Below are 13404 nucleotides of genomic sequence, written 5' to 3'. Positions count from 1 at the left end.
AAGGGTCAGTAAGAGAGAATTAAGAGATGAAATGGTAGCAGATCTTAAATGGGAAGTTTTATTTTCTCATTTTTCTGCCCTTAGGCTATAAACCACATCACCTCACTACATTTCCTCCTGTATCACTGAGTGTAAATTACTCAATTAAGGTGGACCCAGAGGCTGGCCTCTGGGAGAGGGTTCAATATCTTTTAGAAACTAGAGAACTTCATAAATTTACCTTTTTTTCTTTGCTTGGCCCCATATTCATTTTTGTAATATGTACTTATGACCTAAATAGAAGAACAGGTGTGTGGTTTATCTCTCAAATGAGATCTGTAGCAGTGGATTATAGTCCATCCATAAGAGCTTCCCTAATTAAAACCTCCTCCAGCATGCACCCATACGTACAAAACATGGCCTCTTAAACTTCGAACAAACCAAAATTTCACTTCTTTGCCCTGGTTTTCCTCCGACATAACTTTTAAGTTCAGATGGTCAAAATGTGTAAGTAAAAGCATTCCTTGAAAGCCCTAGCTTTCAAATACAGAAGTTAGATAAATACAAAATATAAAAAATTGTCAAATGGTAAGTAAAGCTACTAAGAACAAAATATGTGAAAATGCTTTAATACTTGCAAAGAACTATACAAACTATATAAGATATTACCCTCTGAATCTTTTTTCTTTGTTAACCAAATTATTTTGGAGTGAAATGGCATTTCCCTTCCAGGAAATCAAAGAATATAAACAATAGGGGTTTTAAGGAAAAATAAAGTATTTGCTGGGATAATTTTCACTGGTGAGGTTAACAACAAGATACTATCACCCCCCGCCCAAGTACTGTCAGGCACCAGAATGTCACCAGAAATTACTTAAAGATTTATTTGAACTGAATTGCTGGATCACAATTAAATTCATTACAGAATCACAGCACTTTTCTGCTCAAATAGACGATGAGCCAAAGCTAGTTTCCATTCATGACAAGGCAGCGTCCTCAGTTCTCCAGCTCAGTCTGTTTTAGTTGCTCCAAGATTTGGTTTTGAGAGATATTCGTGTGGAAAAGTTTTAAGTTAACGTCTGGGACTCCTGGCTGAAGACGAGCCGCTTTTTAGATTTTCTGGCACACTCTTAACCGTGCGCTCTGGCGGGTGCCAGCCCCTGGACTTCGACAGGACAGTCCAGGACCACAGTCACAACGCTGGAAGATTTCTGGAGCTTGGGCAGGCTCTTTGTGCCCTCTCCTGGAGCAGACCTGTCCCTCCAGCAGGACTGGCTTGCAGATTTTAGTCCAAAAATGACGAGCACAGCAAAGCCCAGGTCCGCAGTCGGATGTTCTGAGGCAGCTTCCTCCCTCCTGTCCTGGAACAGGATCGACACGGGCTTTAGTGATGAGCGGGGAGCACCGTGGCACCTGGGGGTGCGACTGGGACGAGGCACAGGGTGTGGGACAAGCCACAGAGCAAAGGCAGAGCAGCGTACCAGCCTCCTGAGCTAAGAACCACCAGGAAATGCACATTTCAGCCCTGCCTAACAGTTTATTGTTTTATAAAGTTAAAACACTGATCAAAGAAAGATGGGCTGTCTAGCCTTGAGAAATGAAATAAATATCACCCGTCAGTGTTTTATTCAATGGGATTTGTACTGACACAGTGAGAGACCATTGCTTGCACAGGGGCCAGTTAACCTGAAGACACAAACAAGAATGGCCAGTTCACCACCTTCCAACTTTCTAGCAATTTTATATCAAAGACTGGAATTTGAGACTACAATTTTGTAAAAAAAAAAAAAAAGAACAACTTGGAGAAGGTTGTATTTGTCCGAGGATGAAAAGTTATTGCATCTATGTTCATCTCTCTTTTCTTTTGGATTCTGAAGATCTAGAAAGGGAAATTTCCATTTGTTAAATTATAGGCTGTGAGAAGATGTGTCTATAAAACTTAATTAAACAATTAAAGGCTTTCCTGCTAATCAGTCCATTATCATGGCTCTTCCCGGGTCCTCTTGGTCTGCCAACTACCTTATACTGCTGCCCACGTGATCCCCGTAGCTGTTTGTGGAAAGAGATTAGAAACAGGACATGCTCTCTATGTGTTTCTGGGGTGGAGAGAAACAAAGTCAGTTTCAGCCTATCCTTAACAGCCTTGGAGGAGAAAATGTTTTTCTTAAAAAAAATATATAATATACGTGTGTGTGTATATATATATATACACACACACATACATGCTTAGACTGCTGCTCTTACCCTTACTGTCTTGTGAGTTTTTAATATTTGGCTTCCTCTTGGGTTTGTTTTCCCGCGTGGGATGCTCAGTTGTTCCTTTTGTATCCAAGTCATCTTGGTCATCAGTCTGCCTTTCCAGTATCAGGGTGGCATCTTCCATTGCAGTACAAACATCTGAGAGGCAACCAGGTGTAGTTAGAGGATCAGAACCACAGACGGGCTCATTATCATACTGGCACACAGTTTGGTGGTACCTCTGCCTTCAGTTTATATATAACTTACTAGATTTCTGGGCATAGGCACTAAATATTTACATCTCACATGTGGCAAAGAAGGCGGTGAAGTAATTAATGGAATCCAAGTGAAAAAGGGAAGAATTTGAAAGATTCCAACTTGAATCCTTCCTTTAAAATCATCTCCAAGTTATTGGCAAGAGCTGTTGCCAGGACAGAAGCTACTTTGTGCTGCGTCAAGAAAAGGCAGCTGCGTAAGTTCACTTCAAGAATGAATCCAGGAACCTGAAACTAACATGGTAAATCAATTACACTTCAATAAAAATTTCCTTTAAAAAAGGGAATGAGTCCAGGAAACCTTTAGAGAGTGCCTGTCATGGAATATACTAGTCTATGAGATTGGGATGTTGTCCCCAGTTCGCTGAAGCACAGCCGTCCTGCGCGGCTCTGTACTGACTCACCGTTCACGCAGAGCGACCCCGGGCAACACATGGCATCCCGCTGGCACCGCCTCCGCAGTCCACGACAGGTAGCACAGAATGGCTTCTCATCTTGGGGTCTGAGACAGAACTTCCTGGTACTGCAGTCCTTGTCAGACAAGCACTGTGAACCCTGTGAGGAGAAACTCTTGTCATAGGGCTAGAGAATCCAGTGCAATGAAGATGACTTTTTATATTCCAGGCGGGAGATGGGGGAAGCCAAATCAGCGTGGCACTTTTAAAGGCAAACCTCAGGCAGCATCTCAATTTTTCACTGTAATCAATTTTCTCCCACAAAGGGGAGATCTCGGATCACCAACCCAGAGACCTATGTGCTGCAAAGGTTATTCGTGTTTGGAAAATCGTCCCACTTTCAAAAATCAGAATTTAATTTTCTTGTGCTCTTTGTGAAAATGGAAGAAAATGTTTTCCCATGTGTGTCTTACAGAAGGTGGTGAGATTTTTGATATACCTCTAGAAGCCATGCTGCAGTTTAATTAAATGTAATGTTGGTGTTTGTGGCTTTTCTGTTTGACCTTTTACTCTAGTGAATCATATCAATCACCATGTGCCAGGTAGCTCCTCGGTGAGTCTCAACCCAGTCAAATGTCCTTTGATTTTTCGTGATGTCTCATTTGCAGGGAAACAGATACCAAGGACTGATTTTTCTTATCTACAGTTGATGCTTCTTTGTGTAAATGTGTATGAAAGGATCCATAAAATGTAATGAGACAGCGACAAGCCTGTGCACCTTGGCACGCAGCATTTAACTCCTAACTCCCACATTCCCTGGCTGTGTGGCCTTGGTTAAATTCCTCAGCGTCTCTGGGTCCCATTTCCGTCACCTGTAATTAGGAGGTGTGATAACTATCTCAAGCCTGGGGAAGAGGAAATGAGATCTTGTGCATAAGAGGCCTGGCCCATGGTACAGCTTTCTAAGGTTAGTTTACTTGCTGACTGATGGGTCAATTTATAGCTCAGTGTCCTGACAAGTCGCTCTGCTTACTTGGTGAGTAAAATTTAAGGCGGCTGGATTCTACCAGGGTGTTTTCCCAATTCCTAAATCCAACGCACCGTCTGGATGAGACCTTTCCACCACGGATCTGAGTGATGGTTTACACCTGAAATCCAGTGCCCCACTGCGAGCGCTCAGCCCTCCTCCCTCGCTGTGCGTTACCTTCCGAGCCCCCTGCGCGTCCGCAGAGCTCTTGATGTTGTTGAAATCCAGAACCAGAGCCCCCAGGGGAGCGCACAGCCAGCCGAGCCCCAGCAGGACCACTGCCACCATCCTCGACCTTCGAGTGCTCCCAGAGTCCTCCGTGAAGCTGGGCTGCGCTCAACCCACAAGGGAGTTTTTTTGCCAAAATGGAAAACTCAGCAAGTGGCCTGTGATCGTTTTTGCTCAAAGAGAAGCCAGTCCTTGTCTCAGGCAGGTGTGTGAATAGGACGCGCGAAGTCCGACCAGCAGGCTCCCTCTGAAACCCTTTATAGATGTGTGCCCTCCTCCCGTCTCCCTCCCCCCGCCTCCATTTCCGTCCTTCTTACCCCACACAGGCTTCAACAAATCCCTTCAAATCTGTTTGATCAATAGTTCAAAACAAGGACTCCATGGAGGGAGCGCACTGTGCTTCTCCTTCGGGGGCTGAATCCCTCTTAATTATTGCGTATCAAAGTTAGTTCAAAGGGCCAGCAAAAGAGCAGGATGTCGGTATCAAAGGCAGACTCTGATAATCACCTGCATTTCCTACCTTCAGTAATCCTTTAGGGGTGGAGGGAGTCTGTTCTAAGATCTGTTTTCACAGCTAATTGTGCTCCAAGAAAGAATGAATCATATTAGCCAGTATGCTATGATACAGGATGCCAAAAGCAAATGAATTACAAAATATACTGCGAATCTTTAAATCGTGCTCAGATAGCGAAGGCAAATGGGAAAGAGAGAAAATGCCCTCGGATTAGCCCTGGCATCCAGATGGAAAAATCCCCGTAGCTTCAGAGCTGTGAACCTACCCACACCTGTTCTGAACTAAACGTCAATTGGAAAATAATTCTCCTTCAAATAAAAATTGAGCTGCTGGAAGTTAGGATTAGTTAATTAAGAAAATAAGGAGATTTATTAAAATTCCTCCTTTTTTTTGATGGAGGGGACAACCACCGAAAGCTCATTTTATACAAATTCACACAATTCAGTAGGGGGTTCAGATGCATTTTATGATGTAAGTTGCATTCGATCTGCAGGGGATTTAATTTGTGTCGCGTGATGTTAAATCGACTTCAGCAGAACAGGTCTCTGAGCCTCTAGCTAATTTCACGTGGAATTTCACGCATTTCAATTTTCTGAGTTTGAATTTCTTTGTGGTGGGGAGGGAGGTAATTAGGTTTATTTATTTATTTACTTTTTGGAAGAGGTACTGGGGATTGAACCCAGGACCTCATGCATGCTAAGCATGCACTCTACCACTTTGAGCTATACTCTCTCACCTCCCCCCCCCCATGGACAGATGCTATTTAAAATCTAAAAATGCATGTTTTCTATGCCATCAATGGCAATCTTAGCATTGCTGGGTCTTCCTCCAGAGCAAGCTGACACCAGTCCATCGGAATCTGACATTTTATATCAAGGGTCCACTCTCAGCCTCGAGCATTGCCTGGTGACCCAGTGACTGACGCAGGTGGTCTGAGACCCCGTTACTTGGCTGTAGATTCCTGTCTGTAGGTCTGCCTGTCTTACTATCTTATGGAGCAGCGGGAGCCACTTCTTCTGCGAGTTTTTTTTTTTCCCCCACATACACACCGACAACATCAAACACCCTTTGATAGTATGATCGGCCTGGTGACTAGGAGTGTTCCAGAATTTATTTTGAAGTTGGACAATTATGACCAAAGATAAAGGAGAGCACCCCAGGGCTCACTCTCTGCTGGATTTCTCTGCTTCCTGTTACCTAACTGAAGAGAGACTATCTGGACAACAAAGGCCTCTAGCAAAACACACAGATGAAAAGGACTGGCACAAACATTCATTGAGCACTTTGTACGTAGTAGAACCTGTGCTTGGATGTTGGGAATAAAAGATAAAACACAGTCCTTGCCCCTGAGATAAAAGTGGAATGTGGGGCTGCAGGCTCACAGAGAAGGGCATGATTAGACCTTCTGGAGGAATGAAGGAATGCATCTATGGAGCAGGTATTATTTGAGCTGGGTTTTGTGGGATGAGTAGGAGTTTCCTAGGTTGAGAAGCAGGGGATGGTCTCACCCCAGGCTCAGAGAGGGAAGTGTGTGCAGGGGCAGGAAGGTGCATTTCGGCTCTAGAGAGAGATTCTGTGGGACTGGTGATGGAGAGAAAAGTTAGACTGCAAAGAACCTGATACACAGAGGAAGAAAACTGGAAATTATTTTATACTCAGTGGGAAGTCATTGGAGGATGTCTGAGCTGGAACTTGGCAGGATCTAATTTGCTTTATAGGAAAGCAGTGCTGGTGGCAGTGTGGAGCTGGGGTTGCAGACGATGAAAGCGGACGCTGAGCCAATGATGATGCGGAGGAGAAGGGCCAGGGTAAGGCAGTGACGTGGTGACCACGAGAACCAGCCAAGAGTAGGATTCTGCACCGAAGCTCCTTCACTTGATGTAGAGGGGTGGGAAGTGAGTGAGATGGAGGAGCTGAGAGAACCCTGACCATTTCTAATTCTGAGCACTGAAGACAGGGAATTCAGGATGGAAAGCCAGTTAGGGGAGGCCGGATGACAGCAGCGTAAGATGCAATCCACATCGTCGGGTCTTTGCTGGGTATCAAACATGGAGACAGAAGATGAACCCCCATGTCTTCCACGAGTGAGCGATGCTCTCTATTTTGCTTCCCACAGACAGAGGGGAGGCGGAGATGCAGGCACCAGATGCCGGGGCTACCAACAGTGCAGTAAGACCTAAAAGCAGACTTCTATGTCTCTGTCTGGCTTTCCCTCCGCCTTGTTAAGAGCGCTTTGGAGTCAGGGCCGACTTGATTTGACCACCAGACTGGCCTCCCCTGTTGCCCCTGACGCCCCCACTCCCCACTGCATCCACCTGCCCACCGTGATGTTGCTAACACTCTGTTGGGATTGTCTGCTTGTTTCTCTACAACAAGGTGATCAGCTCTGTGAGGGCAGGGCTGGAGCTGTTCATCTTTGTATCCTTGTGTTTTCAGGGCCCGGCACTTGACAGATGCCCCGTAAGTTGTTCTGTGTGATGGATGACTACACGAATAAATGGATTCACAGTAAGTTTGTGACCTTGAGAAGCTTACTTCACCTTTCTAGGCTGTAATCTCCTCAACCGTACAGCAGGCACGACCTCCCCATAAGGACTCTCTTTTGAGGGTTCAATGCGTAAATACGTGTGGAAGGCCTGGTAGAGTGTTTTGCACTCGTAAGACTCCATTAATAAGTGTCTCTCACCCATTTCCAGGCCAGAACTTTCCACCCTCACATACACTTCAGTACCTAGCATAACACATGGCCCTTCCATGGAGGCTGTCAATAAAATTTTGTTCTATTCGGTGGGGAGGGTATAGCTCAGTGGTAGAGCACATGGTTAGCATGCACAAGGTCCTGGGTTCAATCCCCAGTCCCTCCATTAAAAAACAAATAGATAAATAAACCCAATTGCCTGCCCCCCCAAAAAGAAGTTTGTTCAATCCAAAGCACCAAAGAAAAATCTCCCCTAAATGGTCTATTATTTCTAGGTCTCCCCAAAGCCAGAGCAATTTTGAGGATATAAGTACACGAAGTCTCCCTGGAAGATGACTTTTGGTGTATTTTATTTTTCCTTCTCTTTTTGTTGAAGTATAGTCAGTTTACAATGTTGTGTCAATTTCTAGTGTACAGTGACTTGTTTACACATACATAAATATATATGTTTTCTTCTTTTCATATTCTTTTTCCTTATAGGCTATTACAAGGTATTAAATACAGTTCCCTGTGCTATATAGTAGATCCTTGTTGTTTATATATTTTATATGTAGTAGTTAGTATCTGCAAATCTCAAACTCCCAATTTATCCCTTTCCCTCCTGGTAACCAGAAGTTTGTTTTCTATGTCTGTGAGTCTGTTTCTGTTTTGTAAATGAGTTCATTTGTGTCTTTTTTTTTTTCAGGTTCCACATATAAGTGATATCTTATGGATTTTTCTTTCTATTTCTGGCTTACTTCAGTTAGAATGACAATCTCCATGTCCATCCATGTTGCTGCAGATGGCATTATTCCATTCTTTTTTGTGGCTGAATAGTATTCCAGTGTATAAATATACCACAACTTCTTTATCCAGTCATCTGTCGATGGACATTTAGGTTGCTTCCATGTCTTGACTATTGTATATAGTGCTGCTGTGAACATTGGGGTGCAGGTGTCTTTTCAAATTAAGAGTTCCCTCCAGACACATGCCCAGGAGTGGGATTGCCGGATCATAGGGTAAGACTATTTTCAGTTCTTTTAAGAAATCTCCATACTGTTTTCCATAATGGCTGCACCAAACTTCATTCCCAACTTTTGGTGTATTTTCAGATCAGCCGAGGTTGCTTACCTGTTAATGATCATAGTGTTCCTCAGCCAGGATGCCGTAAGGCTGATCTCAGTGACTGGGGATCAGGGATGATGGGGCAGCAGGAAGAGGATGACAGGGAGAGCAGCGGGGAGAGGAAGGCTTTAGAAGTGTTTCTGCTTAAAAGGCATTTTCTCTGCTCTTAGGTCAGGGTCTGGAGTTCACAGCTGCAGTCGGCAGTTGGCAGAGCCCGTGCAGAGCTGGGAGCAGCACCTGGAGCCTTGGCCCCGTGGGCCACACAACCAAGGAAGCCCTCACGTGCACTTTTGGCCGGGATGCTGCCGTCGGGCACCCCCTGGCAAGGATTGTGGGCTAATTAAAATCTCCAGCTGATCCTCTCAGTGCCTCAGTGAGCGCCTGGGTAAGAGGTACGCTGGAATCACGCGGTATTGACCGAGCTCAGAGGAAGTGAAAATTCCCGAGAAGAAATTCCCCGAGGCCACTCACCCCCAACACGGCTGTGTGTTGAGGACGGAGGATGCCACCCTCTGGGTAATCCCCAGCGGGGAAGAGGTGCGGGCCGGTGTGTGAGCGCTGACACCTGTATCCTCCCGGTGACAGCTGCAGCACCTCACGTCAAAGGGAGAGTCAGCTCTGTGATTTATATTCACCGAGGAATGGAAAGTTCTATTCGTGACGGCTCCTGGGTCAAAACCAGGTGGATTTCCATAAATTTTGTTCTTCATAAAAGAAAATCAAAGTAACCAAAACAAGCAGGTCTTTGGCAGAATCTCACAGGAAATGTTCAATAAATGAAGGATGAGCGGGGCGGGATGAGGGCCCATGAAGACTGCAGGATGTACATAGTCACGGGCAGTGTAAGAGCTACCAGTGAGTTACCTGAGGTCAGCAGGTGGAGCAGGCCATCGGAACCGCAGGGAAGCAGGCTTTGTCCGATGTCTCACCCCTGAGTGTGGGCAGCTTCCAGAGCTGGCCTGGGTGGAGCCAGGGAAACCGGTCCAGCCTATCTCTGATTCTGCCGCCTTGGTCAGGCCACGTACCTCTCATCCTCAGCTCCCCACGACCACGACCTGATCGGTTTTCTAGGAGCTGGCGATGGTGGGGGCCCAGCCACGGTGTCACACACTCCGGGCCCCCTCTGGATTTGTGAAACCATGTGGTGCTGGGACCTCCTTTTTCCCCGCAGCGACAGCCTCAGTTCTGACTCCACACCAGGCTAGGAAAGGCACCGGGGGCCCCATGTGAACAGTTTACTTCTGGGGATCTGCTTTTTAAAGGTGAAGACACTGAGGCTCAGGGAGGTCAAGTAACTTGCCCAATGTCACACAGCAAGTGACTTGCAGACCTCAGATTTGAACCTAAGTTTTCCGGTTCGAGTTTATTCTGTCCTCTGCACCACACTCACTGAAGGCCATGACCCAAAATATCGCTGCCTGAAACCCAGCTGTAGATTCACTAAGGAATAAAATCACAGGGTACACTGCCTGTTGCTAACAGGTTTCATAGACCTTTAGGAGTAGGTCACCCTCTTTTCTCTTAGATTATCCTTTATGTGAACATGATCACGGTGCATCACTAGCCAGTGGTTAAGATGAGCGAAGTCGTAGGTTTTGTCTGCCAGGCTCTTCCCTGATCCACCCGAGGAGCCTTGACAACATTGGTTTCCTCATAAAAACAATTTGCAAATATTTGCTACCCTTTTGACATTTAACTTAAGACTCTGACTTCAGTAGGGAAGTGTGTTCACAACCTCGTGGAGAACTTGGATGAGGCTCTGGGGGCAAGGGGAGGGCAGGAGTCAACCCTGACTTGGCATCCCAGGCCCAGCGCACACAGCAGCGTTAGCTTATCTTTTACCTTGTTTCCTTCCGCCCCCTAGTGGCCAAGAGTGATGTGAGCGCCCAGAAGGCCCCATGTAAATTCCAGGTACATTTCCCAATTTGGGATGGAAATTCCCCAGGGACTAGCACCTCGCCTCTCATGAACCTAGGTACTTCCCCACCTTATGAAAGGGAGTTTAACTTTCCTAATTGCAACAGAAATGTGTTTCCAAATTTTAGAAATTTTGGAAAACACAGACAAGTGTGAAGAAAATAAAAATCACACGTACTCTGATGCAGCAGAGATAGTCACTGTCAAATTTTGGGGGAAAAATTTCCTGATTTTCTTTCAATGCATGAACATATATATAGCATTTATTTATTTAATATATATGTATAATATATCATGAATTTATCACCAGCTCCAGAACTAGCCATTACTAATGCCTAGATTTACCCAAGTGAGCTGCTTCTACCTAATCGGTCTGTCTCCCATCAAAGGTATTCACTGATGTTTATTTTTATCATTCCCTTGTTTCTTCTTAAGGTAAAACACACACACACACAGACATGGGATTACACTGTTCTTAAACTTTTATTTTCTCTTTTTTTTTAACCCAGATCATCAAACATATTATTAGAACCCATGGCTGTACCATATCCCAGAATATGGATATATGATAGTTTATTTAATGAATCCTCTAAATGTTGGCCATTTAGGTTGCTTTTAATTTTTGGCTACTGTAATTCATTCAAGCTATTCAAGAGAAATCTTTGCACAAATCTGACTGCTTCCTTGAGATGTGTCGTCAGATGCCGAATTTCAGGTGGTGACATATATCCTGAATACATAACAATATAGCCTTGGATCACCGTCTCTGTCCTCTGCTGCCTCCTTGGAGGAGGGCCAGGGATGTGGCTTTATGCTTCCTCTTCTTCAAAGATGCCTTCAGCTCCTCAGTAACTAGGAGATCCTCGCCCCCCCATCAGAATTTTGCAGTCCCTGAGAACACGCAAGTGGGCCCTTTAAAGAAAGAGGGGATTAAATAACACCGCTGGCTTCAGAATCTTAATTTTCCTTACCCTTAAGGCAATCAAGCCGCCAAATCTTCACAGTGGAGCTTCTGTTTTCAGGTTTTGTTTTGTTTTTTTCATTTCTGAGGGTAAAATTATAGTAATCTTCTGAGATTTTTCTCTCAAAAAGGTAACACGGGCAGATCAGCAGGTTTTCTTGACTAGAGCAGATGACGTGTGTCTGGGGACCTGCTCCCTGTGGCCTGGGGAGGTACAGAGCACAGACGGGTTGGGTGTCTGCTGGGACATTAGCTCTGAAGCTCTGAGCCTGGTGCTCTGCTGTTCATAGTAAGCACTTAGTAAATGTCTCACAAATGATACAGAAGAATGCTGGGTAATTAGGATTTGGACTGAGAAATTTCACACTTCCCAAGAGTTTAGAGCCCAGTATGGGTAGGGGGATGGGAATGGGCAGTAATTTGGACTGTTTTTAATGTTTGAGTTCAAACACTTTTATTTATTTATTCATTTTTTGGGTGGGGGAAGTAATTAGATTTACTTATTTATTCTTAGAAATAGTACTGGGGATTGAACCCAGGACCTCATGCATGCTAAGCATGCACTCTGAGCTATACCCTCCCCCTGAGGCCGGTGTCTTGATAGGAGACACTGAATGTTAACGTGGACCCTGCTAAGCTGTCAGGACCAGAGAGAGGGAAGCAAACCTTGCAGCTGCTGTTTCCTTAACGATTTCTCTCCTTGCCTCTGGCATCTGGTGTTGGGAGAGAGAGGAAGTCTCTCCGTGCGTGACCTGGGGCTGGTGGTGTCAAGCCCCGAAGAAAGATGTTTGGAAAAAGAAGCCAAAGGAAGGAATATTGCCAAATTCCCCTTCAAAGTGCTCTTTATGGCCTGTTGTACCGGACAAAGGCCAGGTCTGTGCCAAAGTACAGGCTGAAGTCATGGCTCTAATATTCCTATGCAAGTGAAGAAATACAGGTTTGCCCACGTGTAGCTTTTAATCACTTATAGCACATTCATCTTCATCTGTGTTAATAGCTTATGAACATTTTCCCATATGCCAGGTGGATTATTATGAGCTCTGGATTGATTATTTCATTTAGTATCCACTACAATCGCCAAAGTAGACCTTACTTAGTCCTGTTTCACAGGCGGCAGAAAGCGAGGCATAGAGAGGTTAAGCTGCTCACCCAAGACCACAGAGTTGGCCGATCTGAGATACAAACCCAGCCAATTTTGACTCCAAAACTCATTTTATTTAGCCTACTAAGTTAGACTGCTTTGCTGACAACATTTATCATATTCTGCCTCATTTGGCAGGTATTTGTCCAACTCTTACATTATGAGTCCTTTGGGAGGACTTATTTTATTTGTCTCTTACTAGCCTGGAGTGTCTCATACACAGCAGGGAAATAGTATTTGCCTTTTTTTTTTTTTTTTTTTTTAATGGAGGGACTGGGGATTGAACCCAGGACCTCATGCATGCTAAGCATGTGCTCTACCACTGAGCTATACCCCTCCCCCCAATATTTATTATTGATACCAGGTTGCTGCTTGAATCAATAATGAATCAAAGGCTTTGTGAGTTTTTCTTCCCATTTTTTTTATTTTGAAAAAATTTAAACTTAAAGGGAAAGTTCTAGAAAAATGCAACGAAAATCCAAATATCCTTCACCTAGATACATCAGTTGTTAACATTTTGTATGTTATTTTTTTCTTGACCATTTAAGAGTGTGCTGCAGATAATGTTATTTCACTCCTAAAACAGCCTACATTCGAATTTTCTCAATTGTCCCAATAATGATCCTCAATAGTAACTTTGTTTTCTGATCCAGGGTGCAACTTAGGATCACATTGCTCTCGGGGTCATATCTTTCCTTTGTCTCCTTCAATCTGAACAGTTCACTAGCCTTTTTCTTAAAATTTCATGAACTTTACATTTTAGGAGACCAGGTGGTGGAATAAATCACTCAATTTGGATTTGTCTGATTGTTTCCTTAGGAATAAAGAGACATCATCCCTTTGGCAGAAATATTATCTGTGTCTTCTGTGCATCATATAAGGGAGCACATGATGTCCGTCTGTACCGTCCCCGGTGATGTTGTTTGA

At 44.5% G+C, this 13404-nt stretch overlaps 1 protein-coding gene and 1 long non-coding RNA gene across 2 annotated transcripts; one reads left to right on the top strand and one right to left on the bottom strand.

Annotated features, from left to right (window-relative positions):
- The first annotated feature begins 107 nt into the window (after positions 1-107).
- Positions 108-2132, top strand: LOC116659991. The gene is made up of 3 exons (XR_004315327.1): positions 108-119; positions 1294-1298; positions 1893-2132. It is a non-coding gene; the product is annotated as an uncharacterized LOC116659991 (long non-coding RNA).
- On the bottom strand, positions 741-4592 carry DKK4 (dickkopf WNT signaling pathway inhibitor 4). Its single transcript, XM_006188388.2, has 4 exons — positions 4092-4592; positions 2897-3047; positions 2224-2376; positions 741-1340 (listed from the first exon to the last, which is right to left on the bottom strand). Exons 1-4 carry the CDS (start codon positions 4200-4202, stop codon positions 1090-1092), a joined length of 666 nt encoding a protein of 221 aa, XP_006188450.2. The 5' UTR covers positions 4203-4592; the 3' UTR covers positions 741-1089.
- Between the last annotated feature and the right edge of the window lie 8812 nt (positions 4593-13404).

Source organism: Camelus ferus, chromosome 26, assembly GCF_009834535.1.
Source record: "Camelus ferus isolate YT-003-E chromosome 26, BCGSAC_Cfer_1.0, whole genome shotgun sequence".
Lineage (NCBI taxonomy): Eukaryota > Metazoa > Chordata > Mammalia > Artiodactyla > Camelidae > Camelus > Camelus ferus.
Note: the sequence above shows the minus strand (reverse complement) of the source record. Positions and strands in the feature narration are given on the sequence as shown.